The sequence below is a fragment of the Enhydra lutris genome, unplaced genomic scaffold (genome assembly GCF_002288905.1).
Source record: "Enhydra lutris kenyoni isolate GAN:26980312 unplaced genomic scaffold, ASM228890v2 scaffoldscaffold17, whole genome shotgun sequence".
Lineage (NCBI taxonomy): Eukaryota > Metazoa > Chordata > Mammalia > Carnivora > Mustelidae > Enhydra > Enhydra lutris.
The window spans coordinates 6,797,943-6,825,785 of NW_019154101.1; the positions used below are offsets into that span (position 1 = coordinate 6,797,943).

General features: G+C 57.4%; 1 protein-coding gene across 3 annotated transcripts in view; it reads left to right on the forward strand.

The window, feature by feature from the left end:
• The window catches only part of LOC111147504 (transcription factor EB), a 53,543-nt gene extending 25,807 nt beyond the window's left edge, over window positions 1-27,736 (forward strand). For 2 of the 3 annotated variants that reach the window (XM_022503524.1, XM_022503525.1), the window contains exons 2-9: window positions 20,966-21,197; window positions 21,286-21,540; window positions 22,111-22,188; window positions 23,932-24,052; window positions 24,145-24,201; window positions 24,803-24,878; window positions 25,477-25,624; window positions 26,587-27,736. In XM_022503524.1, the coding sequence (XP_022359232.1) occupies window positions 20,988-21,197; window positions 21,286-21,540; window positions 22,111-22,188; window positions 23,932-24,052; window positions 24,145-24,201; window positions 24,803-24,878; window positions 25,477-25,624; window positions 26,587-27,075 (1,434 nt within the window). In that variant the 5' untranslated portion in view covers window positions 20,966-20,987 and the 3' untranslated portion in view covers window positions 27,076-27,736. Of the gene's footprint in view, window positions 1-20,965; window positions 21,198-21,285; window positions 21,541-22,110; window positions 22,189-23,931; window positions 24,053-24,144; window positions 24,202-24,802; window positions 24,879-25,476; window positions 25,625-26,586 lie in introns of those variants that run through there. The other variant, XM_022503526.1, reaches the window with a different exon arrangement.
• The last annotated feature ends 107 nt before the right edge of the window (window positions 27,737-27,843 follow it).

The following is a 27,843-nucleotide window of genomic DNA, read 5'->3' on the forward strand; positions in this document are numbered from 1 at the left end:
GTGCAGTGATCTGAATGGGGCCCCCAGGCCATGATGTGCTGGAGCTGGGGCTCGGCTGGGGATGAGGGGGCCCGTGGGTGGGAGGAGAAGAAGGGTGGGCATCTGAGTGTATCCACTGGGCGGCAGCTGCCACCGTGACTTTTGTGTGTGACCTTCTGGGAGTGTGGGCTGCCGCCCACAGGGCACATATTTGTGTCGTTAATGCCTGGGTGTGAGGGGGTATGTAAATGGGGGCAGTGAGGGAGCAAGGGCGTTGCTGTTGCCAGGAGCTGCCAGGGCTCCGAGGAGAAGGGAAAGGGATTTCATGCAAAGGAGCCCTTCAGTCTCTGCATTTTGGCCACAACCTAAGGGATGGGGTGGCCTGGCTTCCTTCCTTCCCCTCCCCTGCCTCTGGCCCCCCAGCTAGCCGCCTGAGGCCCGTGCTCCCCCTCCCCCTGCCACAGGGGGCGGGGACGGCCTTGATCTGCAGTCTGACACCCCTCTCAGGGGGTTTCGGGAGTTCAACTGCACCTGCAGCTGTGGGAGTCAGTGTGGGGACCAAGGGGCTTCTGGGCCTCAATTTCAGGCACTCAGCAATCCCCTGAGCCCGAGGAAGTAGTCTGCAGAGGCCCAGGCTGGGATGCTGTGGTTAGTACCCCATACCGGCCCAGTGGTTTTCCAGCTTGAGAAGACCTGCCAGGGAGGGGACAGGAGAGGCTCCACCTGCCCACCGTCCCTGCCATCCCTGCCCAGCCTGCTGGTGACTCATTCCCCTGGGGAGTGAGCTGGCTTCTCTCCCCTGGGTCACCCAGGGCCCCAGCAAGATCCGGGTGGGGATGGGGATGGGGTTGGGATGGAGGCTTTCTTTCTGGGGAGAAGGTCGCAGTGGACTTTTCTTATACCTCCTCCTGGCTCTGCAGACTACCTTCCTTTTGCCCACAGTGGAGGTCACAGCCCCAAATTACAGAATGGGTCCAATGTGCCTCACAAGGGAGCAGCCCAGTGGGGCAGCTGGATCTAGGACTCCCTAATTCCCCAGTGCCCAGCACTGAGCACGTCCCCATTCCACTGCCTGGGCTCATTGAGGGAGTGGGTGGTGCCCGGCTCTCTAACCACCCCCCCCCAACAGTGGGGCCGAGCAGCCTGGGAGGGGTGGGGAGGCCCTCTCCAGGGAAACGAATTCCTGGCCTGACCCCAGATGCCGGCTTGCCCAGCTCTGCTCCAGGGTAACGTTGGGCATACACACAGCCCCATTGTACGCCTGGGCTCTGTGCCCGCTGTGGGCCTGGCACCAGCTCTGTCAACAGCAGTGGCTCCTCAGTTCCTCCGCACTCCCTGCCAGGACCTGAGCTTCTGCACCCTTGGTGGGGAGGGAGGAGGACCAGTGATCAGGGTGGTAAGAGTGTCCTGAGTGGAGGAGCCGGGACCATCCAGCTACTTGAGGAACCAAATGAATACATTTGTTTCTGTCCCCAAGAGTGGATTTCAAGATCAAGGAGCATTACCCCCCCCATGCATGTCGGGAAACTGTGGCATGGAGACACATCAGTGACTTGCCCAAGGTCACGCAGCTACCAGGCGCTGGAGCTCAGGGTTGAGCCCAGGCAGCCTTGGGGCCAGAGTCTGGGCTGTCTACACCACCTTTTTCCATGTCAGGGTTCAGGAAAAGCCAGGCCTTCTTCTTTTCACAGCCCAACTTTGGGGACTGAGGCGGCCACTTCTGGAAAGTTTATGTTCCCCAGGTGGAAGGGGGCCCAGGAACATGAAGGTCTAGAATCCCCATGTGCTTGTGAAAAGTGTGGTAGCTAGTTTCTGAGGACAGTGTGGGTGGCTAAGTGGGCAAAGCAGATCTCCAGAGCTGGAAGGCAGCTCTGTGCCTCAGTTTTCCTGCTCCATCTGCACCGTGTATCTCCTGTGTGTCTCGCGAGGGCACAGGAATGTAGAGGTGAGGTGCTGTGAGGGCTGGGGCCTGGACCCTTGCACTTTTCCTCTGCTCCACAGACTGGGGGGGAAGCCCCCCTTTCCCAGTCTAGATGCCCCTGGGGGCAGGGTGCCAAGGCTTCCAGTTGCTTCTATTCTGAGAGTCCGTCCTGAGCTGCCCCATCTCCTCAGGTTTCCCAGCCCGAAGGGACCTCTGAGGCCAGGCAGCCTACAGAGGGGCAGCCTGGCTCTAGGCTGTGAGGGGGTCCCGCTTCTGCCTCATGCCCGTGCCCCTCAGGGCAAGATAGCCAGTGCCCAGATGCCACTCTTATGGGGTCTGTTCCGTTTCTCACTTTCTGGGCTCACCTCTACCCCACGAGCCCTGACCCTGGGGCTGGAGAACGGAAACCCCTCCCCTTTGCTCAGCCCACCCTTCTTGTCCCCTGTCGTCCTAGGCGTAGGGCCTGGTCCCCTCCTTCAGTGCCACCTCAGCCTTCTTAAAAATGGACAGGGCATTCTGCAGTGACCACAAGATTGTGCAAGGCCAGGCCTGGGCCGTGGGGACAGGTGGAGGAGAGAGAAACTGGAAAAGGGCACTGAAGCCAGCTCCCTTCCTACCCTACCCTGGAGCCCCGTCTCCCTCCCCACTCCACTGGGGCTCAACTTTCTCCTTTCAGGCTGTTCCCACCGACCAGCCAACACGTCTCCATCTGAGTGGACACATCCACGGGCTTCTGGACACCAGTGGGGGTTGGATGTTCTGTAGAAGGGGGACGGGGCAGGGGAGCAGCTGGAAGCCCGGACTGTGTTGGGTGAGGAGGCCTCCTCAGTGCCTCCCGGGGCCATGTAGGGAGGGCATTCTGGAAGCCTTGAGGCCTGGTAGGGAGCTTGGCGGACTTTGTCTGGCGGACAGTGGGGTGCCATTGGGGGTGATGGAGCAGGGAATGACTTTTCTTTGTTGCTCAGTCCATTTTGTTTCCACTCCCTTGTTCTCTCAGGGCTGTTCTCTTTGTTTCTCCAAAGACAATAAACCCTTCTCTCTGCTCTTCAGCCCCTTCTGTCCGATTCCTGCTCACCCCTCCCACATGTCCATACTCTGTTCTTGGTTTCCTCTGTCCGCCATCCCTGCCTGCTCCCCCTGCCTGGCTTTGTCTGGCTTCCCTCCCCCTCCCTAACCCCTGACCTGGCTTCCCTGGGTGAGGGGCTGTGGGCCTGGCAGGACCTCACGGGCCTGGCATGATGAAGACGGAGCCAGGAGGATGCCCCCTGTTCTGACATAGCTCCCTACACCCTTCAGAGAGTGACCCACCCCCAGTGGTATGGCCAGGGCTCCTGAGAAGGACTTTACTTCTCATTTGTCAGCCTGATAAATGGAGATACAGATTTGTCTAACAGATAAACTGGAGAGTGATAGGCCTTTGTGTTCTTGTTACTAAATTTAGCAGCAAGGATATGGACCCAGATGAGAATCAGACTGCAGACAACTACGGTATCTTTTCTCTCTCCTTTCAGACATCCATCTGCCTACCCATGTAGGCATCCATCCATTCGTCAGGTGTTTACTGAACACTTGTATTAGGGGCTTTACATTGAGTCCTTACAGAAATTCTCCAAGATGGCCATTTTCTGCAACTTACACAGGAGGCTAGGAAGAGCCGGGGAGGTTAAGTGAGTTGCTGAAGGACACGCAGACAATAGGCGACATTATCTGGAATGTTCAGCTCCACCTGCTTCGAAACATACGTTCTGAGTTCTTAGTGTGGAATCAAGTAGCCTCCCTTGGTGTCCTCAGTGTCTAGTCCGCGCGCAGCCTTACCGGCCGTGCTGTGGAATGAATGGGCGTGCTGGGGTTCCGGAATGCCGCAGCTCTAGAGTTCTCTCCTCCGTGCAGCTTGGGGCCAGGAGGCCTGCTGGTCTCTAGTCCTCTTGGCATTTGCCGCAGGTAACCTCATGTTGCCATCATGTCCCCCTGGAATGGAGGCTTCTTCACCACATAAAGTGCAACCTTGGCTCATCCTTGTTGCTTCTGTCCATCTGCGTCTGAGGGCGGTCTTGCCTCTGACGGGGGTGGGGGGAGTTCTAGGTATGCGCTTGGCCACTGCCCCGTCTTCCCCAGCGTACACACCCATCCCCCTACTTCTCCCAACTTCTCTGGATGGCCAGTCCCCTTCTAACGCCGGCCCTTTTACTGGCCTTTCTTTCTAAGCTCTGGAGTTAGCTGCTCTGTTTCAGGTACTGACTGCCTCGTCGGGACCCTGGGGCTGAGACAGGGATGGGAATCCTGGTACTTTGTCTAGGAGGTGACCTGCCATGGGACAGGATGAGTGAGACAGGGAAGGAAGGGAAGCCAGGACAATGTATGTTCGGGAGCAGGGCACCTGAGGCTCAGGCTCACTGGGGACCCCTGTTTTAGAGTGACCCGGGGACGGGGTGGGGTCAGGGAACCGGGTGTTTATTCTCTCCCTGGCTAAGGGCTGCTGGGGAAGGCAGGATGCTGGCCCCCTGGTTCCTGGCTCGAACACGGAGGCAGGTGCTGGCAGCTGGCAGGTTGTGGAGGTATGGCTAGGCCCTCACAGCCTCAGCTGCACTCACAGAACCTGGGCCCAGTAGTCCTGTCTGTCCCTTGGAGCATGTGTCTTGCCAAGCCCTGTTTCCACAGCTCCCTTCTCTCCATGCCCGTGAAGCTGCCCCTCCCAGCTGCCCTGGGCAGACCCTTCCCCTGGAGCCAGTCACCAGCACCTCATTCATTGTGTTCAACAGATACTTAAGGAGCTCCTACTGTGTGCTCAGGGCCATGGATAAAAAGAGGAAGCTGTTAGGATCCCTCCAGGTGCTCACAGCAGAGGAAAGGGACCCAGCGCACATGGGGTCCTTCCTAAGTGTCAGACACCGGCAGCCATTTCCAGGCCCCCCGGGAAGCAAGTGGACTTCTCTAGGGGCTGGACCGAGGTGCCAGGTGGCGCATAGCCCAGAGCCACCTTCAGTCCCCTCCCAGCCTCAGCATCCTGAATTGTGATTGTAGCGGTTTTGCTGACTTCCTTTTCCTTTCTCTCAATGCCCCTGCCTCTTCCCCTCCTGGGGCCACGAGCCCCATGGCTGCCACGTGGTTGTCTTCTAGTGCCCTCCCTCTGGGTCCCTATGAGGAACAGGATGCAATTTGCGGGGCAATGGCGGGGGCGAGGGCTTTATTCAAGGGCATCCTTCTGTGTCCCTGCTGAAGGCTCGGCCCTGGTGCTTGCTTCCTGGAGAGTGGCCTCCTCCCTGCTGACTTCTGCTCCTACCCCGCAGTCTCACACTGTGGTCTCAAGCCTTATGGGGCTCAGGGCATGGGAAGAGTTAAGAGTGGGAAGTGGTGTGTAGGTAAGGCCTTAGGTGTGGGAATGGGGGGAGGTCAGCTGGGGTGGGGCACGGGGCAGGTGCTAGGCCTGATGACGGGTGCATCCGGCCACGGGCCGGCTGGCCAGGTCCTCGTCTCTTTGGCTTCTCCCTCCAGCCACCGCCCATGGCCTTTCCCCTCCGGTTGTGTCAGGGTGTGTGGCGGCAGGAGTCTGTTTGCCCGTGTGGACCAACCTCATGACCTCTGACATTCTCTCCCCCATATCTACTATGCACCTGTCCCACTTGGACAGAAGGGTGGCTGTTCTCTTGGGGCTGGCATGCTGGTAGGAGGGCTGGCAGGGGGACAGACACAGTTTACGTGGGACCAAGAGGTGGACTATGTGATGAAGCTTTCTGTTGGTGGCTCGGGCTGGAGCTGAAGCGGCTTTGGTCCGGGGAGGAGGTATAAGGCAGGTACAGGTGGCTGCCCACGTCTCACTTCTGTGGGGATTGTTGGTTGGGGGAACCTGGGGAGGTGGCTGGGCATGGTGGGTAGGAGATCACGCAAGGGAGAGAGCAGAGTGACGGGCTCCTCCCCCAGCCCAGCATGCACAAAATCTAGGGCTCTTGGTTCCTCTCTCTGCCCAGTTAAGGGAACGGTGCTTCTTGTGTTTGAGGACAGAAAGCAAATGTGGGCCAACTGCTGAGCGAATTTGGAGAGGAAGGCTGCTGTTCTGTCCGAGCTCTGCGTGTGACAGGGATGGGGTGGGTGCAGGCCACTCCCTTGCTCTGTAGATGGGCGGTGATGTGGGGGCCGCTGCTTCTGTGGAGGTGGGGATGGGGGGGGGTGGGGAGAGGTTGGCTGTCGGGCCAGTTCTTCTCTGTCCTCCCAGATGGAGAAGTGGTCAAGGTGCCCCCCTGAGTGTACCTGGGCAGGACAGAAATGAAGCTGAGTTTGGGGTCTGGGGCAGTGGCCAGTATGGGGGAGGCCCTGGGGTGGGCAAGGGCTGGACAGGACCCAGGCAAAGAAGCCCCTGATTTTGTGCCGCTCCTGATGTCCCCAGAAGGCCAGCAGGGGGATGGGGGTGGTGGGGGAGGAGGGCCGGTGTGTAGTGAGCAGAGGACAGCCCTCCGCTGTCCTGCAGCCTCCGTCTGCACTGCTGGCCGCCCTGTCCTGCCCCCACTAGGCGTGAGTCAGACCGAAAGCAGAAGCTGCCAGACATTGCACAGGGTGAAGCGAGGCAGAACCAACTGTGCTATTTTGGAACCTGGTTAATTCCCCTCCTGTTCCCCACCTCTCGTCTCTCAGGGCTCCCACCCCACCCCGGACACCAGCGCTTTGCCTTCCTCAAGGGGACAGTGGGGTTGGGACTAGATTTCCTCTGGCAAGTGTGGGCGGGGGCGCTGCCTGTCCTTCCCCTTGCCAGACCCCTTCCCTGGCTCAGAGGTGCTGGCTTCTAGGGAGCCAGCCTCCCGGTATTGGGGGACAGAGTGCCCCCTCCCGGTGGGAGCTCAGAGCCTGCAGGCAGGGCACCCGGGTGAGATGATGGTCTGCTTTTTGGCGAGGTGCCGCTGGCTCCCTGCGCCCTCCCCCACCCATCTTTCACTGCCCTCCGGCCAACTGTCAGACTCTCCAGAGCTGGGAGCTACAAGGGCTTCATTGGGCCGCCTCTCCCAGCAGCGGCTCTTAGAGGGTTGGGAGGGATTTCCAGACCCAGAGGGCAGATATTTTGGGGCCAAGGGCCTTTCCAGAACCCATGACACCACATACTCTGCAGCAGTCCCCACTGACCTCCTAATCTATGGTTCTTTCTCGGGCATCCTAGGCCTGCTTGAGGTTTTGGCCCTACATTTTAGGGTTTCTTTGGAGCCCGCATAAGCCTGGAGGCCTCTGGCAGTTCAGTCTGCGGTGGTGAAAGAGGTCAGTAGGGTGTGTGTTTCTGAACCAGACATGGAGGTGTGGAGTTGGGAGCTGTCGTGTCCCCACCTACCCTGTGCCTCGGGAAGCAATGTGGTCAGAGAGGCGGTGGGCTCAGCTCTTGTTCTGTGTGTGTCCACGTGCCTGGGAGATGGGCACAGCCTCCTCTGTGTGTTGCTGCCTCGGGGGGACCCTGAGATTGGAGCTTCACCCTGCTATCTACGCCCCCAGCCACCTGGGGTGGGAGGCTTCAGGCGTGAGGGCGGGCCGCAGGCATGGTGCCAGTGACCAGTGAGAATGTGGGTCCTTGTCGACCTCAGGTGCACACGACTTGGGTTTCTCATGGCTCAGATGGATTGGAGGCTTAGGCAGGGCCAAGCAAGGGTAAAGCAGTAAGGAGGACAGAGTGGTCTCCTGGGCCTGCTGCGGGGGCTTCCGCACGCCCTCCTCCTGTGGACCGCGGAACACCCGCGTGCAGGTGCACGCTGTCCTCCCGGGGCCGTGTGAATGTGAGGGTAAGCGTGTGTGTGTACAAGGCTGTGTGTGTGTAGGAGATGCTGTAGGGGGGTGTGTGAGTGGGCGTGTCTCACGCAGCCTGTCCGGCTTGCCTTTCCACTGGTAATCAGTAACCGGTAACCGGTAACCGGTAACTGGATGACTTTCCAGGCTTCTTCCCCATAGCCCCTGACTGTCCCGCTCCGGCCCAAGGCGAGCGCTGAGTGCCCCCATGTTCCTGCCTCCGCCTGTCTCTGCGCCTGAGAGTCAGGGCTGTCTGTTCGGGGAAGAGCCCTGCTGTCCCCTCAGATGTTTCTCCCCACCAGGTGCCTGCACTTCTCACTTCCACCCCTCACCCACTTTCATGCTGGGAACCAGGTAACCAAGCCCCCAGGAGGCTACGAGTGACTTTAATGCACCCACAAGTAACATAGAATGCTCTGTTAAGATGCAGGTTCTGACTCTGTAGTCCGGTCAGCCCTGAGAGCTTGCAACCGGCTTCCAGGGCATGTGAGGCCTGGGGATCCTGCTTTGAGTGGTAAGGACTTAAAAGGCTCTGAACCATCTAGACTTCCTGCCGGACTGACGCTACTCACCCAGCTGGGGAGCTAATACCGGCCACCCCCTAGGTGGACTCCGGGAGCGTCCCAGGCTTCAGCATCTCCATCCCTTCCCCTGCTCTGAGGGAGGTGGCATTATCACCATCCTGTTTTACAGATGGGGAAACTGAGCCTCTGAGAGACTAAGTTCCTGTCACAGGTCACACGGCTGGTAAGTGGCAAAGCCAGACTTGAGCTCTGGTCTGTCCGTGTCCAGAGCATATAAGCATTCCACTAAAGCCCAAATGTCTTCCAGAGAGCTGAGACAGCGGCAGCCGAGGTGGGTGGGTGAGGGGACGGCTCACAGCGGTCAGGAAACTGTCTGGGGTTGGGGGCAGCCCTAGGAGGCTGAGGGGAAGCAAGGACCGAAGGGGGAGTAATTCTGAAAGGAAGAAAGCTAAGTACAGCTGGCATCCTGTCCCCCCTGCTACCCTGAGGGCCCCTCCACGAATGGGCTTGCCATCACCTGCCTCTTCAGGCCCCTTTCCAGACAGACTCCCCACAGAGGCTCCTACCCCACTGCCCTGCTCCCTGGGCCTGCGAGCCTGGGCTGCAGGTGGGTGGGTGTGTGGACTCCTGACTGTGCACCCGGGTCCCATGCCTACCAGCCGTGTGATCTCAGGCAAAGTGTCTGTCTCTTCTGCGCCTCAGTTATTCCCTCTCTGAAATGGGGGTATGTTACTTCTTCCTCACAGGAAGGATGCTTTGAGGATGAAATCGGTGATATATACCAACTCAGAACTGGGCCTGGTGCAGAGTATGAGCTCAGTACGGGTCTCAGGAATGCCTGCGGGTCTGTACCTGGGAGACTGGAGGGCGCCCTCTGGACTCGCAGTGCGGTTGTCAGTAGTTTATTGGCAGGGTGTGAGCCAAGCCATGGCGGGGACTAGAGAGGCCGGTGTGGGGCTGGGGCAGCAAGGACGGAGAGCCCCCCAGGAGCCGGGGCAGGAGACAGGGCTGGTGGGTCAAGGATGCCATGGTCCTGGGCCTAGGGCAGGGCGGGCTGGGGCAGGGGGGCTCAGGTGCCGGGGCTGGGCTGGGAGTGAGACGTCAGGTGGAAGCCAGAAGGCACTCTGGCGTGCTGGCTGCCTGCTCCTCTGTGCTGCCCAGAGGCCCCTTCCTGGCCCAAGCACGGGACTGAAGCACTAGGGTGTGTGCGTGCAGCTGGGATTGCCGTCCCCTGAGGAGCAAGAAAAGCCTAGGCTGGGTCCCCAAGGCTGCCACAGCCCTGGTGTTCCCATGTGCTGGGCAGCAGTGGAAGTGACGGTGAGGAGACGTTCCTGCCTTGCAGGCTGGCTCCACGGGCACGTGGCCTTGGCTGTATCCGAGCTGTTCGGAGGCTCAGCGTGCCCGGACAGAGCAGGAGGGGGCCTGCCAGGGATGCCATCCTGCCCTCTCATGTTATCAGCCAGGTTCCAAGGCCCAGAGAGGGACAGGACCTGCCTGCGGTCACAGCTGAGCCGTGGATAGCCTAGCGCAGGTCTTCTAATAACACCGCGTTCTTGGGAAGCATCCAGATTTCTTGTGCCAAGCCGAGGGAGCCCTTTTGGAACAGACTCATTCCCAAGGGTCCGGACTGTCAGGTCTCATTTTCCTCAGGGAGGGTTGTCAGGGGCCATACAGGCCAATCTAGCATCTGCAAAAGCTCAGCCAGTCTGCCCTCAGCCGAGAGAGGGGGTCCGGCTGGCTGGGATGGCAGGGGGAGGTCAGTGGGGGCTCGGGACACTTGGAGTCCCAATCTCAAGTCCCTTCCCTGCACTTCAGGCCCCTTTTGTATCTGGGGAGCCCCTCCCCCCGTCCCTGCTACAGTGCAGGCCAGACCTCTGTCTGTGTAATCACGTTTCTCTCTAGTCAGCTTGACTTAATCTCTCCCTCCCTCCAAGACCCTCTCACAGCTCATGGGAGCGGCCTCCATGACATGAACATCTCCTGTCTCCTGAGCCCCGGGAACAGATCAGTCTTGGCTGTTAAGCAGAAGAGAGTTTTCAGCAGGCAGGTGGAGTCTGCCCAGCATTTGGGGGCCTGATGGAAGGATATGCAGGCCTCTCTGGGAACCTGGATTCACTGAGGGTGACAGGGGGTGGGACAGGACTGGAAGTTTTGGGGGACGTTTACAGGGGTCTTCCCTCTAGGCCCCTGGCCTCCTCATCTGGGCGGGAGCTGGTGGTGATTGCGCACTCCTGGGCTTGCATGCCCCCTTCACCGTGTTCTCGCAGTGTGACCTTTGACAAGTCACTTACCCTTTCTGAGTCTTGGTTCTCTCAACCGCCAGAGGTGCTGTTTGTTCTGTGAAGTGTTTGTGGGGGGACGGATGATCTGATAGAGGGCCATGCTTAGCTTAGGACAGTGCCCTCTTCAGAATAAGGACTCAGAAGTATTTGCTGAGTGAGAGGACAGGGGATAACTGAGCCTGTGCTGGGTCATTGGACAAGCAACATTCTGGGGCCCCGTGTCTTGTTCTGGGAATTCTGATGGGTGGGATGGGATGGAGGTTCAGAAGAAAGCTGATTTCTCTGGAAGCTTCCTTGTACCTGGGGAGACAGGTAGGTGGCCAGGAAACCACTGGAGAACCAGGCAATGTAGCCGCAGGCAGGGTGCTCAAGGGGACCGGGTGTCCAGATGGTGGGGACAAGGGAGCAAGGGAGAGAGGTGGGGAGTGGCTGCTGCTCACTGAGGGGCAGGGTGAGGGGTATGGCAAGGTATGTGTGAGAGACAGACAGGCAGGCAGATGATCTGCCTGTGTGGCTGGGCTGTGTCTGTGCATATCACAAGGGTAGACTAGGAAGAAAGAAGAAAGGTTTCTAGTTTCTTCTCTCTGTGCTTCCCTCGGCTACATGTCCCCCTGTCCCCCAAAGCCCAGTGGCAGTCTTCCTGGGGCAGGCCTCATGCCAGGGTCCAAGCTGGTCCCTATGGGACTGGACGGGCGCCTCTCTGGTCTGGGATTATTGCCTTTGAAGCCTCTCCCTGTGGCACACAATTGTCGTGCCTTGCCCCGGGGCCAGCGGGCGGGCCAGCCAGGAGGCGCCAGCTCCCACCCTTTCCTGTGGGATGTGAGCTGGGACGTGGGGCTGATGGGCCTGGGCTGTGGGCACTGGAAGCCACTGAGCAGGCCAGGAGCTGTTGTGGCTGCCCTCTGCCTCCCCTCCCCTTCCTTTCCCTCCTCCCCACCAAATGTCTGCATTGAGAGATTGAAAAACAAGCCCCTGGCCGGCCCTACCAGCCCTGCAGCGCCATCCCTGCCTTGGCCTCCTGGGGTGGGTCCCCTAGAGGCAGGTGCTCTGAGTGCTGAGTGGACTGCGTCCTGGGTTTGAGTCTCACTGGGCTGCCACTGATGTGCTCTGTGCAGACCACTCTTCTGGAGCTTTCGCTTCCTCTTAGAATTCACTGTTTGTTCCCCAGTCTTTATTCATCACAAACAGGGGATTGTTCAGCCTGGGCCAAGAGTGGTCCCATTTGGGCCAGCGATTATGTTGCAGGAGAGAGACAGAGGCCCACATCCCACTTGATAGCCTTTCTGTCTGTCCAAGGTTGGGTGACACTGAGCCAGCGGAGGGAGGTGAGATGGGACATGCCCTCTAGGGGAGGGTCCTGGAGGGAACTTTACCCCGGTGATGAAAATGTCCTCCATTTTGATCTGGGGGGGCGGTGGTTACACAGGGGTGCACACCTGTAAGAGTGCACCGAGCTGTGCATTTGAAATCTGTGCATTTTGCTAGGGTGAATTATATCTTGGTTCAAGGGGAAAAGGCCTTATTGAAATTAAAAATAAAATAAAATAAAATAAAAATATAAAAATAAAACAAATGTGTTAAAAGCATGTGCTACTGACCCCATTCTTGCTCCTGGTACCCAGTATGTTCCATTCAAAGACTGCACACTTACCAAGGGCGAGTGTGATTTTCATTTGCTCTTTTTCAATCTTGGAGGCAGCCAGAGGTTGCCTTTCTTGACGTCCAGGGAACCGCTGGACCAGGTAACAAATCACTGGAATTAAGAAGTGTTTTCAGAGTACCAGGCACTGTGCTGAGTACCCTGCCTAACTCCTGGTCTCTTTAGAACCCAGAGGTAGGATTGTTATTACCCACCTGCCTCTCCCATCGCACTGCAGTGAATTATGTGATACCCAAGCTCTGGAAGTGAAAATCTTATAAGAACGCCAGGCTTTTGGAGAGGATACAGAGAGGGTGCCCAGTAACGGGAAAAGCTGGCCCGAGGCCTTCCTGCCCTGTCCCATAAGGAGGGATGAGTTGCGGCAGGGAACTGCTAGGCCCTGCCCCAGCCTGCGGTCTTGTGTGTGTGTGTGTGTGTGTGTGTGTGTGTGTGTGTTTATGGGACCCTTTCTCAAAAGAAACTTAAGAGGAACAGGAAGAGGAGACTGATTGGTCCAGGGATGCCCTAGATGGGCATGGACAAAGGGACAGTAAGTGGTGACATCTCTCCCATGCCCACATTTCTACCCTTGCAGAGGCTCCCGTACCCAGCATCCCAACACTTGTTCTGGGAGAGGTGGTCCTAGCTGCTAATCCCCACTTGACTGATTTTAACACTGAGGCTAGGCTGAGACATTGAGTCAGGCCTGAGGATGGGACTCAAACCCGAGCATTCTGAAGCCAGGTTCTTATAGCATCGGGCAGGGCAGGCTCCTGGGAATCTTATCTGCCCCCCTCCACCCCTCCCCAGCTATCTTTGTGTCTGGACCAGTGGATGACCCCTCTGCCCCAGGCCCTGTGGGTACCTATGTGACCACCTCGGTCATTTCAAATGGCTGTGGCCTAAGGCATAGGGATTGTGTGCACATTTTTTGTTCTGTTTCTTAGTTCATCAGGCCTTCCTTTGCCACTGCCTCTGCCAGAGGGGAGCTCAGAGAAGACAAAACAAACCAGGTCCTGGAATCTTCCCCTCTCTTCCCTTCCCAAGGTTGGAAGGTCATGCGGGGGGTCACGGGGTCCTTCCCCGGCCGGGAGCCTCAGGACCTGTCCGGGAGGCCTTCCTTTAGCAGTTGGTTTGATTTCCCCTCCAAGGCCACTGGACAGGCTCCCGCACAACTGGTAGTGTGTAAGAGCCTGGATCAGAGGGAAACTTCTTCCGACCACAGAGGCACGGAACGCAGTAAATGGTTTAAACAGGCATCCCGGCGGCTGGGCTTGTACCCTTTGTTGTTTCAGCCACGAGACATGTGTTTTTCTGGGAATTCAGGAAATTATCTCTGCCCTTTGAGGAAGGGCAGAGTTTTTTCTGCTTGCATTTGGGGATTCTAGACCATTCCATCGTCCCAGGCACCCGCTGGCCCCCTGGGCTGGCTGAAAGAGATGGGTGACTGAAACCCTTTGCTGGTAGGGAGCTTCTTCAGTGGGAATCCCTAAAACAAAATGTGGCCACTCTTGCCCCAAATGCAAGCAGTGGGGCCTAACTCTAAACCCCAGGGGCCAGCCTCACCATGCATTAGCTTTGTGACCTTCGGCAAGTGACCACCTCTCTGTGCCTTTCTCCTTTCTTGTAAAGGAGCGAACAGTATTGGAAGGAAGTAGGATAGTCCAATAAGGTGCTTTAAGCCCATCTCACACGTAGTAAGTGCACCATTGGTGTTAACTCTTAGTATAAAATATTATTTTCTGATTAGAAACATGTACGTGTTCATGATAGAAAAAGAGTTACATCCCAGAAAGTAAAAGTTAAAAACACACACTCCTGATTGCATCATCAAAAGAATTCTGATATTTTCGTATATTTCCTCCCCAAAGCGTTTTCTACATATAGTTGTCCACAGTGATGATCAGATCTTCTGTACGATTTTGCCTTCCACTTTTTATACTTGATGTATCCACCGCCTGGTTATTAACTGGAAACACACCATTCCATCCGGAGGACTACCACATGATTTATTTAACCATCCTACTGCGGGACATTGAGAGTATTTTTCATTTTTCTCTATATAATATGATGGGCATCTTGATGCAGAAAAGCCTTTTCTGCTGTGTGGGATCACCTTGTCGGGCTGGTGGCTACTCTCGAAAGCTTTGAACCGTATCGCCCTCTCGCTTTTCCAAAGAGGCGGCACCCACCCTTGTCCGCGGTGTTGAGGTCACCTGGTGCCCACGAAGGCATTTTAAAGTCCACCGAGCCACACTTGGGCAGAGCTGAGGGCCATTTGTTCCATTCTTCTTTTAAATTATTGAAGGTCGGGGGGCGCCTGGGTGGCTCAGTGGGTTAAGCCTCTGCCGTCAGTTCAGGTCATGATCCCAGGGTCCTGGGATCGAGCCCCGCATCGGGCTCTCTGCCCCACAGGGAGCCTGCCTCCACCTCTCTCTCTCTCTGCCTGCCTCTCTGCCTACTTGTGATCTCTGTCAAATAAATAAATAAAACCTTTAAAAAAAATTATTGAAGGTTGGGCCTCATTCGTATGTAAGTAAATTTTAATGACAGTATAAACACACATGCTGAAAAGTGCACACATTGTGAGTCGCCGCTTGCATTTTCATAAACTTGACTTCCTGCGTCGCCAACCGTCCATCACATCACAGAACATTCCCAGGGTCCCCATGGCCAGCTGCCCTGGGCTACCTCTCAGGCGCTGCCCCCCAAGGTCCCCCCAAGGGATCCTGACTTCTCACAGAAGATTCATTCGTTTTGCCTGTTTGAACGGCACAGATGTTGATGGAGCTGGGTGTGTTTTGTGCGTTGTTTACTGTTGTCTGCAAGAGGCGTCCCTGTTGTGTGTAGTAGCAATAGTGGGCTTACTCTCATTGTGGAGTAGCAGTCCAGCGTGTGTGTATGTGTGTGTGTGTGTGTGTGTGTGTGTGTGTGTGTACCTTATCCATTTCCCTGGTGATGGATGTCTGGTGTTTTCTGGCTTGGGCGCTATCTGTAGGGCTGCTGTGAACCTTCTGGTGCGTGTGTCCTCTGGTGAGCCCATGGATGCTTTCCTATTGGGCATCCACTTAGGAATGGGGTACATATTTTCTGCTTCCTAAGCCAAGGTTTCTTTTTATTTATTTTTAAAGATTTTATTTACTTATTTTGGGGAAGAGAAAGAGCGTGCATGTGAGTTCACGAGAGTCAGAGAGGGACAGAAGGAGAGGGAGAGAGAATATCAAGCAAGCTCCATGCTGAGCATGGAGCCCGATGCAGGACTTGATCTCACGACCTCGCGACCTGAGCGGAAATCAAGAGTCAGCAGCTTAACTGACTGAGCCACCCAGGCATTCCTTCCTGTTCCAAGTTTTAAAGGATAACCTGGGAGGCAGAAAAATCCCAGAGAAATTCAGGCCCCACAATTAATTGAGGGCTCCTGGCTCCACTTGGAGCAATTTGAGGGGCACTGGGTGACCATGCTCCCTCTGAAGACTCATGTCTGGGGCTGTAGTGGAAATGGAGTTTGACCTGGGTCGTGGCCCTCCAGCTCCAAATGGCATGTGACTTCTGACCCTCCGGTGGTCACTCAGTGTCCGCACCCAGGGTCCTCGGCTGGCTTAACAACCATCACACTGAGGAGGGCAGGGCTTGGGCCAGACTCTTGAGTAAAACTGAAGGAACCCCAGCTTTGGATATGACCAGAAGCAGGTGGGGCCCTCACAGACCCCTGGAAACTGCCCTTTCTTTCCCCCTTGTATGAAAAGAATCATACGAGGCGCCTGGGTGGCCCAGTCAAGTATCCGACTCTTGATTTGGGCTTAGGTCTTGATCTCAGGATTGTGAGATCGAGCCCAGCCTTGGGCTCAGTGTGTTTGGTAGGGAGTCTGCTTGGGATTCTTTCTCTCCTTCTCCCTCTGCCCCTTCCTGCCATGTGTGCTCACCTGCTCTCTCTCTCTCAAATAAATAAATCTTAAAAAAAAAAAAAAGAAGTAAGAATGAATGAGAAACTCCAAGAACACCGTTTACCACTCCCCAGCCCACTGATACCCACTCCGTGCAGCTGGGGGTCCTGGAGGAGCCCAGAAAAGAAGCTCAAGAGTGAGGCCTGTGAACCGGGCAGCCTGGTTTAAGTGTGCATTCTGTTATTCATCTGCTGTGCAGCCTTGGGCAAGTTTTTTCACCTCTCTGTGCCTCAGTTACCTGCCCCCCCAAAACTGGGGGCAATAATAGTAGTCACCTCATGGTGTTGTTTTGAAGAATGAATGAGTTAGTATGTGAAAGCACAGAGACCAGCCCTGCCCCAGGGCAACCCTTCTGCTGCTCCTAGTCTGTTCTACATGTTTCCCTGTTTCCTGTCTAAATGGGCTCAGGCTATACATTTTATTCTATAGTTTTCATTTTCCACTCAGTCCTCAGTCTCTGAGATCCTTCTAGCTGAGGCTTTTCTATTCTGGGGGTCTCCCCCTCTGTGCCTGTCCCTCCTGGAGACCAGTGATTTCTCTCTGTCTTTCCCTTCGCCCTGTCTCCCCTTGCCCTTAGGAAAGCTTCCCAGCGGGTTCATGCTGACGTGTACAGGGTTGATGAGGGCGAACCCCGCAGGGGCTGAAACTGGCCTGACCTCAACCAGAGACGTGCATGGCTTTGGAGGCACATCTGTCTGTTATGGGATGCCTGAGGACATGCTAGGGAGTGCCGCACACCCACCACGTCTCCTTGACAGCCCAAGGGGCAGGTGCCCTTGTTGGCCGCATTTGACCAAAAAGAAAACCAAGGCACGAGAGTGGCTTTCCCAGAGTCCCTGGCCGGTATGGGGGCAGCAGGGGATGGCAGTGGGGGAGGGCTTCATCTGCATCTGTTGGGTTGGGAACCCAGTTGCAGATTGGGGCAGGGGTGATCAGGTGGGAGGTTCTGAGTGAACCGTGGGGCAAGGGAGACGGGGATGGCTGGTGGATTCTGGGGGCGCAGAAAGGGGCCGCTCTCGTGGTCTTGGCTGAAACTTCAGTCCCCGCTACCTTTGCTAGAGGACTGGGGAGACGCTGGGCTTCTCTGGGGCGTTAGACCCCCTGGTCCCCTCGGGGGATGTCACCTGGGGGGGGGGGGGGCAGGGAAACTCCTAGCGCTGGTGTCTGCGGATAGTGGGCACTCCAGGCTTCGGCTGTTACCGAGTGCATGACTGGGGAGCCCTTCCCAGGCCTGGTGGGTCTGGAGGTCAGATGAGGGGGAGGGCTAGGGGATCCTTTTGGTTCTCCTGTGTCCCTCATCCCGGTTCTTCCTGACAGATGGGCCCCGGCGGAGGCTGGCAATGGTCCCTCAGGCGTTGAGAGTGAGCAGGAGTGCTTGAGGGCTGGGCAGGGAATGGTTAGCATGCCCAGCGGCTCTCCTGGGTCACTGCATCTGTCCTCAGATCCCCGTAAAGCCCTCCCTTAACCCTGTGCTCATCCCCGCCCCCGACCCAGGCCAGGCTCAGAGTGACCCAGGCAGGGCCAGGGGAGGAGGCTGGGCTGTGAAGTGAGGAATCAGCTCTGTGACTGGGGTGACAGCATTGATAGTGGGGGCAGGGTGGGTGGGGTGGGGAAGCCTGACTCTGCTGTGCCCCTGGGCTACCCTCTGTCAGAAGACAGTAGACAGGCTGAGGCTTCCAACACCTCTCAAGGCACGGACACCTAGCCAGTCACGATTCTCTGATAGCCTCTCCCAGGAGGCTCGCACAGCCCTGGGTGGGGCTGGTCAGGCTGGGATTCCCGCTGGCATCTTCCAACCGAGCAGACTGAGCAGATTGAGGCTGGCACAGCCAGCGAGAGGCCCAGCAGGATAGAGCCCAGGTTCTCCCGCGGCAGCCAGCTCTAGCTCAGCCTGGGACGGGCACCCAGCCCTTTGTCAGAGAAACAAGGGGCTTGTTCTCCCGAGTCGTCCCCGTGCCGGCTGGCACTGCCAGGCCTGGTGCTACTCCCCCCAGCAGGGACCGACTGAAGTCAGATTGTTCCCGGAGGGGCAGGCTGCCCGGCGCCGAGTCTGTGAGCTTGCAGGAGTGTGGGGCGTGCAGAGGCCTGGCAGGGGGCTGGGCTGGGGTCAGAGCCTGTGAGGTCTGCAGGGCTGCGGGGGTGGGGGGATGGTGGTGAAGACAGGCTATCCTCTGTAGGAGCCCAGAAAAGGGGTAGAGGCTGCAGCTGGGTCCTGGCTGCAGGACAGAGAAGGGGGAAGGAGTGGCTGTCTGATCTTTTCTCCCTGGGGACTGTCCTGTTGGGAGCTGGGCAGAGAGACCCTTGGGGCTGATTCACTAACTTCTGGCCTGGGGGGAAAAAGAAGGGAGGAAAGAAAGTGCAAAGCTCCAAGGCAAGGCAGAAGGTGCGGACCCGCTTTGCAAGGAAGCAGCTGTAGCAGTAGAGGGAGCCCTAGGTTGGGGTCCGGTGGCCTGGGCTCCATTTGTGGCCCTGAGCTAACCAGACATGCAACCCAGGACAAGCTCCTTCCCACCAGCTCTGTGTGGAGACACAGTGGTCAGCAGCTCCCCATGCCCCATGACACCCCCCGCCCCCGCCATGGGCTGGGGAACCACACTGGACTGGGTCCCAGCTCTGTCTCTGTCTCCAGATACTTAAACCTGTGCCTCTGTTTCTCCTTATCTGTAAAAGGAGAATAACAAAAACTACCTCGTGGGGGTGTTTGAGGTTCAAGTGCCTGGAACAGCGCCGGGCACAGAGTAAATGCGCAAATAGATGCAAATTATTATTATCTCCGTGACCTAGTTAGTGGTTTTCAGTGAATATTTGCCAGTACCTTCCACAAGGTACTTAGTGACTTAGTCTGATGTCTGGCCTGAGGCAATGCTACTTTCCTTTGCTACCCACCGGAGGTCTGGCTCTCATTCTTCAGATACCCCGGGCACAGCTCTGGGCTCTGGTCTGTCCTAGAGCTGACCCTCTTGGTCTTGTGTTTATCCTTTACTTCCGCTGTCAGCCTACCAAGTGCCAGGCGCTGTGCAAGACACCATCTTTCCACTTCACAGGCTCACCAAATGTCTGACGTAGAAATTGTTGGCAGAGGAGGAAGCTGAAGCTCAGAGAGGTGAAGTGACTCACCCAGGGTCACACAGCCAAGATAGGGCAGAGCCAGGATTTCAGCCCAGGTCTGCCCTGTTTGATAATGCTGGAAACTTCATGGAGTTGGGGAACCCCTGGTGGCTCTGTACCTCTCAGGGAGTCTCTTAGCTGGGAGGGACTTTAGAAATCACCTAGTCCAGCCATTTCATTTTGTGCCTAGGGAGACAAAGCCTCCAAGGGAAGCCATGGGCCAGGGTCCCTCCGTGAGTTAGGGCCTGCAGCTGGGGTCTGTCTGTCTTTTCCTCCCCCTTTCCAGACTAGGCCTGGGGGCCCACCGAGACCCATCCATGATCAGGGCTGACATCCTGGGTGGTGGGAGCCCTCCCCAGACCCTTGCAGGCCCAGGTACCCTGCAGCGACCCTCTCTGCCCGGGATCGTGATGGCCTGTGGGCTTGCTTTTCTTTTTTTCTTTTTTAAAAAATTTATTTATTTGTTTGTTAGAGTGAGAGAGAGAGCACAGGCAGGCAGAGGCAGAGGGAGAAGCAGGCTCCCTGTGGAGCAAGGAGCCCAATGAGGGACTTGATCCGAGGACACTGGAATCATGATCTGAGCTGAAGGCAGCGGCTTAACCCACTGAGCCACCCAGGCATCCCGGGTGGCTTTTCTCATTCCCTGGACTTTTGACTCCACGAGCTCAGGGACTCTAGTTAGCTTGGGGCTGTATCGCCAGTGCCTGATTCATAAATAGTAGTCATTCCCCGCACACATTTGCAGAACATCTGCCGTGTCCCAGGCCCTGGGCTAAAGGCTGAAGGCACAGCAGGGAAGAAGACAGACTAAGTGCTTCCCCTCAGGGGAGTTTGCATTCCTAGGGAGAAAGAGATAGACAGTGAATGAAATAACTAAGTAAAGATGCATAATGGTTAAGATGGTGATAAGTGTGCTGGAGAAACACAAAGAAGGAAGGGGCATAGGGAGTGTTGGGGGGCAGGTGGGAATTTTGCAATTTTGAATAGGTTAGTCATGGAAAGTCTCTGTAAGAACAGGACTTTTGTGCCTTTGAAGGGGTGAGGGAATGAGTGATGTCTGGGGGAGGGGCATCCCAGACTGCAGGAAGAGCAAGTGCAAAGGCCCTAAGGTGGGAGCGTGCCTACTGTGTTTGGGGGATTATAAGGAGGCTGGCGAGGTGGCCAGAGCTGGTGGAACGAGGGAGAAAGCAGGGGCAGATGGGGTCAGAGGGGATCATGAGGTGGGGATGGAGGGCCTTTTGTGGGAAGGACTTTGGCTTTTACTCCAAGTGAAGTGGGAGCCATTGAGAGTTCTGGGCTGAGGGAGGGACAGGATCTGACTTAAACAAAGGTTTAACAGGATCCTTCTGATTACTGAGCTACGAGTAGAATGTTGTAGGGCAAGAAAAGAGGGAATCTGAACGTTCGGAGACTCCTTCAGGAAGCCAGATAAGGCATGCTACAGGCTGGGCCCATGTCAGTGGTCTGGTCGGGAGGTGGTGGCAGAGGGGACGTATTTGAAGTCAGATCTGCCAGGATCACCATGTGGCATGAGGGAAAGAGAGGACTCAAGACTGACTCCAACGTTTTGGGGCCAACCAGCTGCAATGAACGGAGAAAAGAGGGTCTCCATGTCTGGCCCAGGAAGTGGGAAACTTGGGGTCAAGTCTCAGCTCTGTCACCCTCTTGCTCGGTGACCTTGAGCGAACCCCTTCTCCCTTCTGGGCCTCGGCGTCTGCTCCTGTATGACAGGTGCCGTCCCCTGGTCCCGGCCCTCTCCCGGAGACCTAGAGGGCCGGCGTCTCATAGACCCCAACCCCGCCCCCCACCCGCAGGGAGCCAGTGCCGGTGGCCGCCATGGCGTCGCGCATCGGGCTGCGCATGCAGCTCATGCGGGAGCAGGCGCAGCAGGAGGAGCAGCGGGAGCGCATGCAGCAGCAGGCCGTCATGCATTACATGCAGCAGCAGCAGCAGCAGCAGCAGGCGCTGGGCGGGCCGCCCACTCCAGCCATCAGCACCCCCGTCCACTTCCAGTCTCCGCCACCTGTGCCAGGGGAGGTCCTGAAGGTAGGGACTGTCCTAAGGTAGGGTGTGGACCCCTCCCAGCCCGGTTCCGGGACCCCTAGGACACTTGCCTTCTCCGCCCACCTCCCAGGTGCAGTCCTACCTGGAGAATCCCACCTCCTACCACCTGCAGCAGTCCCGGGACCAGAAGGTGCGGGAGTACCTGTCTGAGACCTACGGGAACAAGTTTGCCGCCCACATCAGCCCCGCCCAGGGCTCCCCAAAGCCCCTGCCGGCGGCCTCCCCGGGGGTGCGGGCTGGGCATGTGATGTCCTCCTCAGCCGGCAACAGTGCTCCCAACAGCCCCATGGCCATGCTGCACATCGGCTCCAACCCCGAGAGGGAGGTGAGTGAGGGGCTGGCCAGTGGCTGCGGTGAGCAGAGCTGGTGCCCACCACTGTGCTTCTGGGACTCCTAGTCTAATGGCAGAGGCGAGGTGCTGCTGTTAGAGTCCCTCCCAGTCTGAGGGGGGAGACACAGCCCTGCCCTCAGGGAGCCCCAGTCTGAGGGGGGGACACAATCCTGCCCTTAGGGACCCTCAGTCTGAGGGGAGACACAGCCCTGCCAGTGAACCCTAGTCTCATAAGAGAAGCCTCTTCTCTTCTTTTGAAAGCTTTGCTAGGGAGAAACAGGAAACTCACAGAGGAAAGCCCAACACACCTGCAAAGTCATGTCCAGACAGAAGGTATACGAAGCAGTCTCCTTGGGCCGCCTGCTCCTTGGGAAGTGCCTTGGCTTTGGGCTTGTGGGACCTGGACAGCTCATCCCCTCTCTGGTCCTTTTTCCTTTTCCCCCGAGATTAGCAGGTTAGGGGAGGTGGGCTCCAAGGTCCATTCAGGTCAGTGGCTGTCCTAGTGCCCCTTCCCTGCACCTTTCTCCTAGTGGGCTCTCCTCAGATGGACTTTCTTTCTTTCAGTTTGATGTCATTGACAACATTATGTGTCTGGATGATGTCCTGGGCTTCATCAACCCCGAAACTCAGATGCCCAACACGGTACTGCTGGCCAGGGTGGGGTGGGTATGTCAGAGGGAGGAGGCAGAGGTTCTATGGTGGCTCTACAGGGTCCTCACCTGGGCAGAGCCATCTTGCCACAGAGATGAGAGTCACCTCTGTCAAATAGTGTGACCAGAGCCCACGGCCCAGCAAAATTATGACTCCAGAGAGAGTTGCCTAGCATGCATGCATGATGGGGCTTCCGTGGGGAGTGGTGACTGGGCAGTTGGGCAAAGCTCTCTGAGTTGGGGGGGGGTGTTGGGGAAGGGGCAGGAGTAGTGGTGCTGGGCCTCAGCAGCGGGGAGGCAGGGAAAGCACTGCTGGAGGGGAGTAGTGTGGCCTTGAGCTGATGAATTCCTTTGAGATCTGGGGCTTCCCTCTTCTACAAAGCATTGGGCGCAGTGGGGACAGGCCTATGGCCCTCACCCCAGGCGACAAGTGATAGGGGGCTGGCTTTGTCCCCTCTCTCCAGCAGCCTCCTGGCAGTGTGAAGGCTCTCTGGGCCTCCCAGGCAGAGGTGAGGTAGCAAAGGGGAAGAAGCCAGCCTTAGAATCAAGAGGCTGAGCTTCTGGCTTTGGCTGTGACCCTGGCAAGTCCCTTAATTATTCTGAACCCCAGTTTTCTCAGCAGCAAAATGGGAATGATGCCATCTATGTGCAGAATTGTGGGAAAGTTAGATAAGGCAAGGAATGGGGGCTAGTTCGGCACGGGGTGACAGATACTCTGAGCAGGTAGAATTGTGGGTGTCCCTGCCCCTCGGGCCTGAGCCCTGTGACCCTGACTCTGGCCCCAGCTCATGCCCCTGAGGGGAAGCCCCTAGATCTTGTAGTAGGAAGTCAAAGAGTCAGTCCCGGATCCCTGCTGCCCTGCAATATTGCCTAGGGCCTTGGCGGGACTGGTTGGGGCCAGCTGAGTCTGAAACCTGCTGCCCACTGAGCACTGAAGGCTTGGAAGAGGGAGAGGGCCAGAGGGCGCAGTGTCTGGTTCTCTCTCTGGTTTCCGTGTATCTGGTGGGGTGCTGGTGTCCCACCTAGGCTTCTGGGCTCGTGATTTGCTCTGCAGGGTTCCTGTGGCAGGAGCTGGGTGATCATTCTAGAGCTCTAGTCTGTCCCTGCAGGCCCCTGCTCCACCCCACACTGGCTGCCCATTACAAAATGCCAGTGTCTTTGCAAGTCCGATCTGGAACTGGTGGCGTCCCCCGCGCTGCCCACATCACACTGTCCGCTCCTGCAGCTTGAGCATCTGGGGGCAACCACCAGCTCTGTCCAGCCCTGTGTCTTTGCTCAGCCTTCCCCACCCCTGCCTGTCGTGCTCCTCCTCGCTTCTCTGCTCCGGACCCAATTCACATTCCACACCCTCCAGAAACCTTTCAGAAACTCCAAAATCGATTGGGTGCTTCTCCTCTGGGCTTCCTAGTGCCTGGGACTTAATCCCCTCATCTGTCACCCCTCAGGGCTGTGACCGGGTCTGATCGGCTCTGCAGGCTAGCTGCTCCTGGAGGGCAGGAGCCACACCTTCCTCAGCCTCCACCCCTACAGACTTTTCCATGGAATTGCTGGGCGCAGAGGCCCAGGGTGGATTCTGACATCCTCAAGCTGGCTGTGGGGACTTTCAGGCTCAAAGTGGGACGTGGGGGACCCTGTACGGCTGCCCCTGGGTGTCCGTGGGATGATGGGTCCCGGGCAGGGGCCCCCCTGGAGAGGGGGTTGCTCACCGCATCCCTCTCCCCACCTCACCCCACAGTTGCCCCTGTCTAGCAGCCGCCTGAACGTGTACAGTGGTGACCCTCAGGTCACTGCCTCCCTGGTGGGCGTCACCAGCAGCTCCTGCCCTGCCGACCTGACCCAGAAGCGAGAGCTTACAGGTACCACCTCCCTATCTCCCAGTGCCCCAGCTCCCCATTCCTCCCTCATCTCCTCCCTCCCAGCTCCTCTCTCCTTCTCCCCTGACATCCAGATGCCGAGAGCCGGGCCCTGGCCAAGGAGCGGCAGAAGAAAGACAATCACAACCTAAGTGAGTCCCGGGCCTGCGCCTTCTCCCCGCCTCCCTCTTCCTTGCTTTCCTCGCGAGGGCTGCCTAAAAAACCTCTCTGACCTGAGCCTTAGGTTGAGGGTAGAGTTTACTCTAAAAAAAAAAAAAAAAAAAAAAAAAGCCGCTCTTAGAAAGACTTCCCTACCAGAGACCTTAAATCCTGTCTGTGAGACTGAATGGGTTCAGCCCTGCTTTCTTCCCACTGGCCCTTTTTAGGAGGGGATAGGAGAGGGACCCCCTGGGGGAAGCGATATTCATGAAATCCCCAGGACTTCAGAATGAATGGGTTTATCATATCGGATTGTTTCCTTTAGGGCGTGGAGCCTGGGAAAGTTCAGCCCTGTAGGGGGGTGGGGGTACTGACTGGCTGCTTTGCTGTGCTAACAGCTGACCTGGTGATTCGGCCTTGAAGAGCCCCTTGGTGGTTCTGGCCTGTGCCTGGGACCCTCATTCCCATAGCAGTCGCTTCTGTGGGTCACTCATTCCTTCCCAGAAGGGCCAAGGCACCCTCCCTGGGCTGGGCCCTTCTCCCTGGTGGGGTCCTCCTCCTCCTAATTGGTCCCTCGGGATTTGTTACCTTTAGTTGAACGGAGGCGGAGGTTCAACATCAATGACCGGATCAAGGAGCTGGGAATGCTGATCCCCAAGGCCAACGACCTGTGAGTGGTTTCTGGTGTGGGGGGTTGGGGGGTTGGGGGCGGGGCAGCAGCAGCTGATGCGTATTTTCTGCACCTGGGGGATTGTTGGTTGCAGGGGATGGGGGGTGGGGGGGGGTGGCTCCTAAGAGCTTAGGATCCACGAGGGAAAGAAGATTCCGTCCTTTGCCCCAATCAGAACAGTTGGGCTGGGGTCAGAGGGAGGGGGGCTTCCTCGAGGAGGAGTTATGCGGGGAACCTTTGGACTTGGGCTGGCACAGAGGGGGCCCAGGGCTGGGAGGAGTGGGAGTGGAGGACAGGTGTGGGTTTTGGCAGCAGGCATGGAAAGCCTAGGGAGGGAGGCTGCTCTGAATTGTTGGCTTGCAGGAGATTTCGTGAGGTGGGTTGTGGCAACCAAGTCAGCTGAGAGGGTCTGTTCCGTGCAGATGGGAGAATGCCTCCACAGATCGGGGTTGGTTGTGTCTGGGGTTTGTGGGCAACGTTGGGACAGGCAGCAGAGGCTTCTGAAACCCAAGCAGGGTTTTACTTTCACCCGTGGAGCGCATGGCGAATGCTTGGGCACTCGTCTGAGCCCGCACCTCCGCTTCTGCCCGGCCCGCAGGGACGTGCGCTGGAACAAGGGCACCATCCTCAAGGCCTCTGTCGACTACATCCGGAGGATGCAGAAGGACCTGCAGAAGTCCCGGGAGCTCGAGAACCACTCTCGGCGCTTGGAGATGACCAACAAGCAGCTCTTGCTCCGCATCCAGGTCTGGCCCCTGCATTTGAACTTCTTAGGCGGCTCTGACTCCCGATGCTGGCCTGGCTCTTGACCTTAGGGGCAGTGCTTACACTTCTGAAACTGGGGGAATGAGAAGGATGCCTGTGAAGAGCGAGGACGGATGTAGTGGTTTGCTAACAATACATCCCCGGTGACTTTGAGCAACAAGGATCGGCTAGAGGTTCTGTTCTGTGAACCCTTCCTTCTGGGACCCAGGCCAGTGGACGGGCACATCTAGAGCCGGCTCTTAAAGCCACGTGCACCTTTTAAGGTGACACTTGTTGCTTCTGTTCACATTTCCTTGATCAGTACAAGTCCACACCTACACCAAACCCCAAGAGGGATGGGAAAAGGCAGACCTACCGATTGGAGAGGTAGGGAGCTAGAACTGTTTGGCTGCCACCCGGAGCTGAGGGTTCTAATCCTGGCTGTGCTCAGGGTCTCTGTCATCTCTGGATCCGAGGCTGGCCATCTATACAGAGGGCACACAGATGGCAGCTTGTAAACCTCTCTGTCTCTCATAGGAGCTAATACAGCTGGCATTACCATCCAGCACGCATGGCCATACTCCAAGGGAAAAATCAAAGTTTCACGAAAGAGCCCTCATTCTTAATAGATGCAGTGCCTTCTGATCGGTTCTATTCTGGTCTAGTCTAGGCAAGTCTGTTTCAGTGAAAACAGAAGGAGAGAGTGAGCTGGTCAAGACTCACTACAGTGGTTTCACAACCCACAAATGCGTTGTGACTTGTAGTTTGAAAACCCCGTGGTCTAGACTCTAGAGCCATCCTCTTCCTGCTTCCCCATGAGCCACGCTGTGGTCTTGGGTGCCACAAGGGGAGGGGCAAGGGCTGCAGCGGGGTGGGGGGGGCTGGAGGGCAGGGTAGCTGGCACACATGGGTGTGTGCCCCCAGCCTTCTTTTTCTGTTCTCTCTGCCCGCCCCCTGCTTGCAGGAGCTGGAAATGCAAGCTCGAGTACATGGTCTGCCCACCACCTCGCCATCGGGCATGAATATGGCTGAGCTGGCCCAGCAGGTGGTGAAGCAGGAGCTGCCCAGTGAGGAGGGCCCCGGGGAAGCCCTGCTATTGGAGGCCGAGGTCCCGGATCCTGAGCCGCTGCCGGTTCTGCCCCCCCAGGCCCCGCTGCCCCTGCCAGCCCAGCCACCTCAGCCGCCGTCCCCATTCCACCACCTGGACTTTAGCCACAGCCTGAGCTTTGGGGGCGGGGGCGATGAAGGGCCCCCAGGCTATCCCGAGCCTCTGGGGCCAGAGCATGGCTCCCCATTCCCCAACTTGTCCAAGAAGGATCTGGACCTCATGCTCCTGGACGACTCACTGCTACCGCTGGCCTCTGACCCTCTCTTCTCCACCATGTCCCCTGAGGCTTCCAAGGCCAGTAGCCGCCGGAGCAGCTTCAGCATGGAGGAGGGCGACGTGCTGTGACTCGGGCGGCCGCCATGCTGGGGAACAGGGGTGGACCTGGGGGCTGGGAGGGCCGGGGCCACCTCCCTCCCACCCCTCGGGCTGCACTGTGTGTGACGTAGCCAACTGCCCTGCCTCACTTCTTCCTGTTGGCCCCCTGTTTGGACTTTTGGACTTAGTGTCTGCTTGGCAGCCTGTGGGGGCAGGCTCAGTACCTACCCGGCTCAGTACTCCCCAGGGATCGCCCTCTTGATGGGGCTGGGTCTGAGTAGGCCTTCAGCCCAGGTCCTGGAGGCGAAATCCTGAGGGGAAGGGAGGGGACAGGTGTGCTAGGGGTAAGAAGAGGTCCTGGGAGGGTTCTGTCTTCTGGGTCTGATCCCCGCGCCTGCTCGTGAAGGACATGTGAGAGCAAGGGGGTTCAGGAAGTTCCTTCTCCGAGGCAGCGACTGGTCCAGGGGGTGCCCAGGCCTGCCTTTCTGGGACTCAGATGACCACAAGTCTGTCCTCCAGCCTGGCATCCCCACCCCCCTTTGGTGCTAACAGCTCTCTACCAGGTGGTGTGAGGGCGGGGGTGGCCGGAAGAGGGGGCGCTGGGTTCCTGTTCGAGCGTGGGGTCACTGCTGGAAGAGCAGCTCTCTCCGGGCTCCCCACTTTGTGCCTTTAGTAAACACTGTGCTTTGTACCTGCTTGTCCTGTCTCTTTGGAGGGGTCTGGGGCGGACACAGCTGGAGGATTTAACCAAGTGCACACCATAATGAATTTAGAATTCAAGTGCCCGTTGTGGGGGTC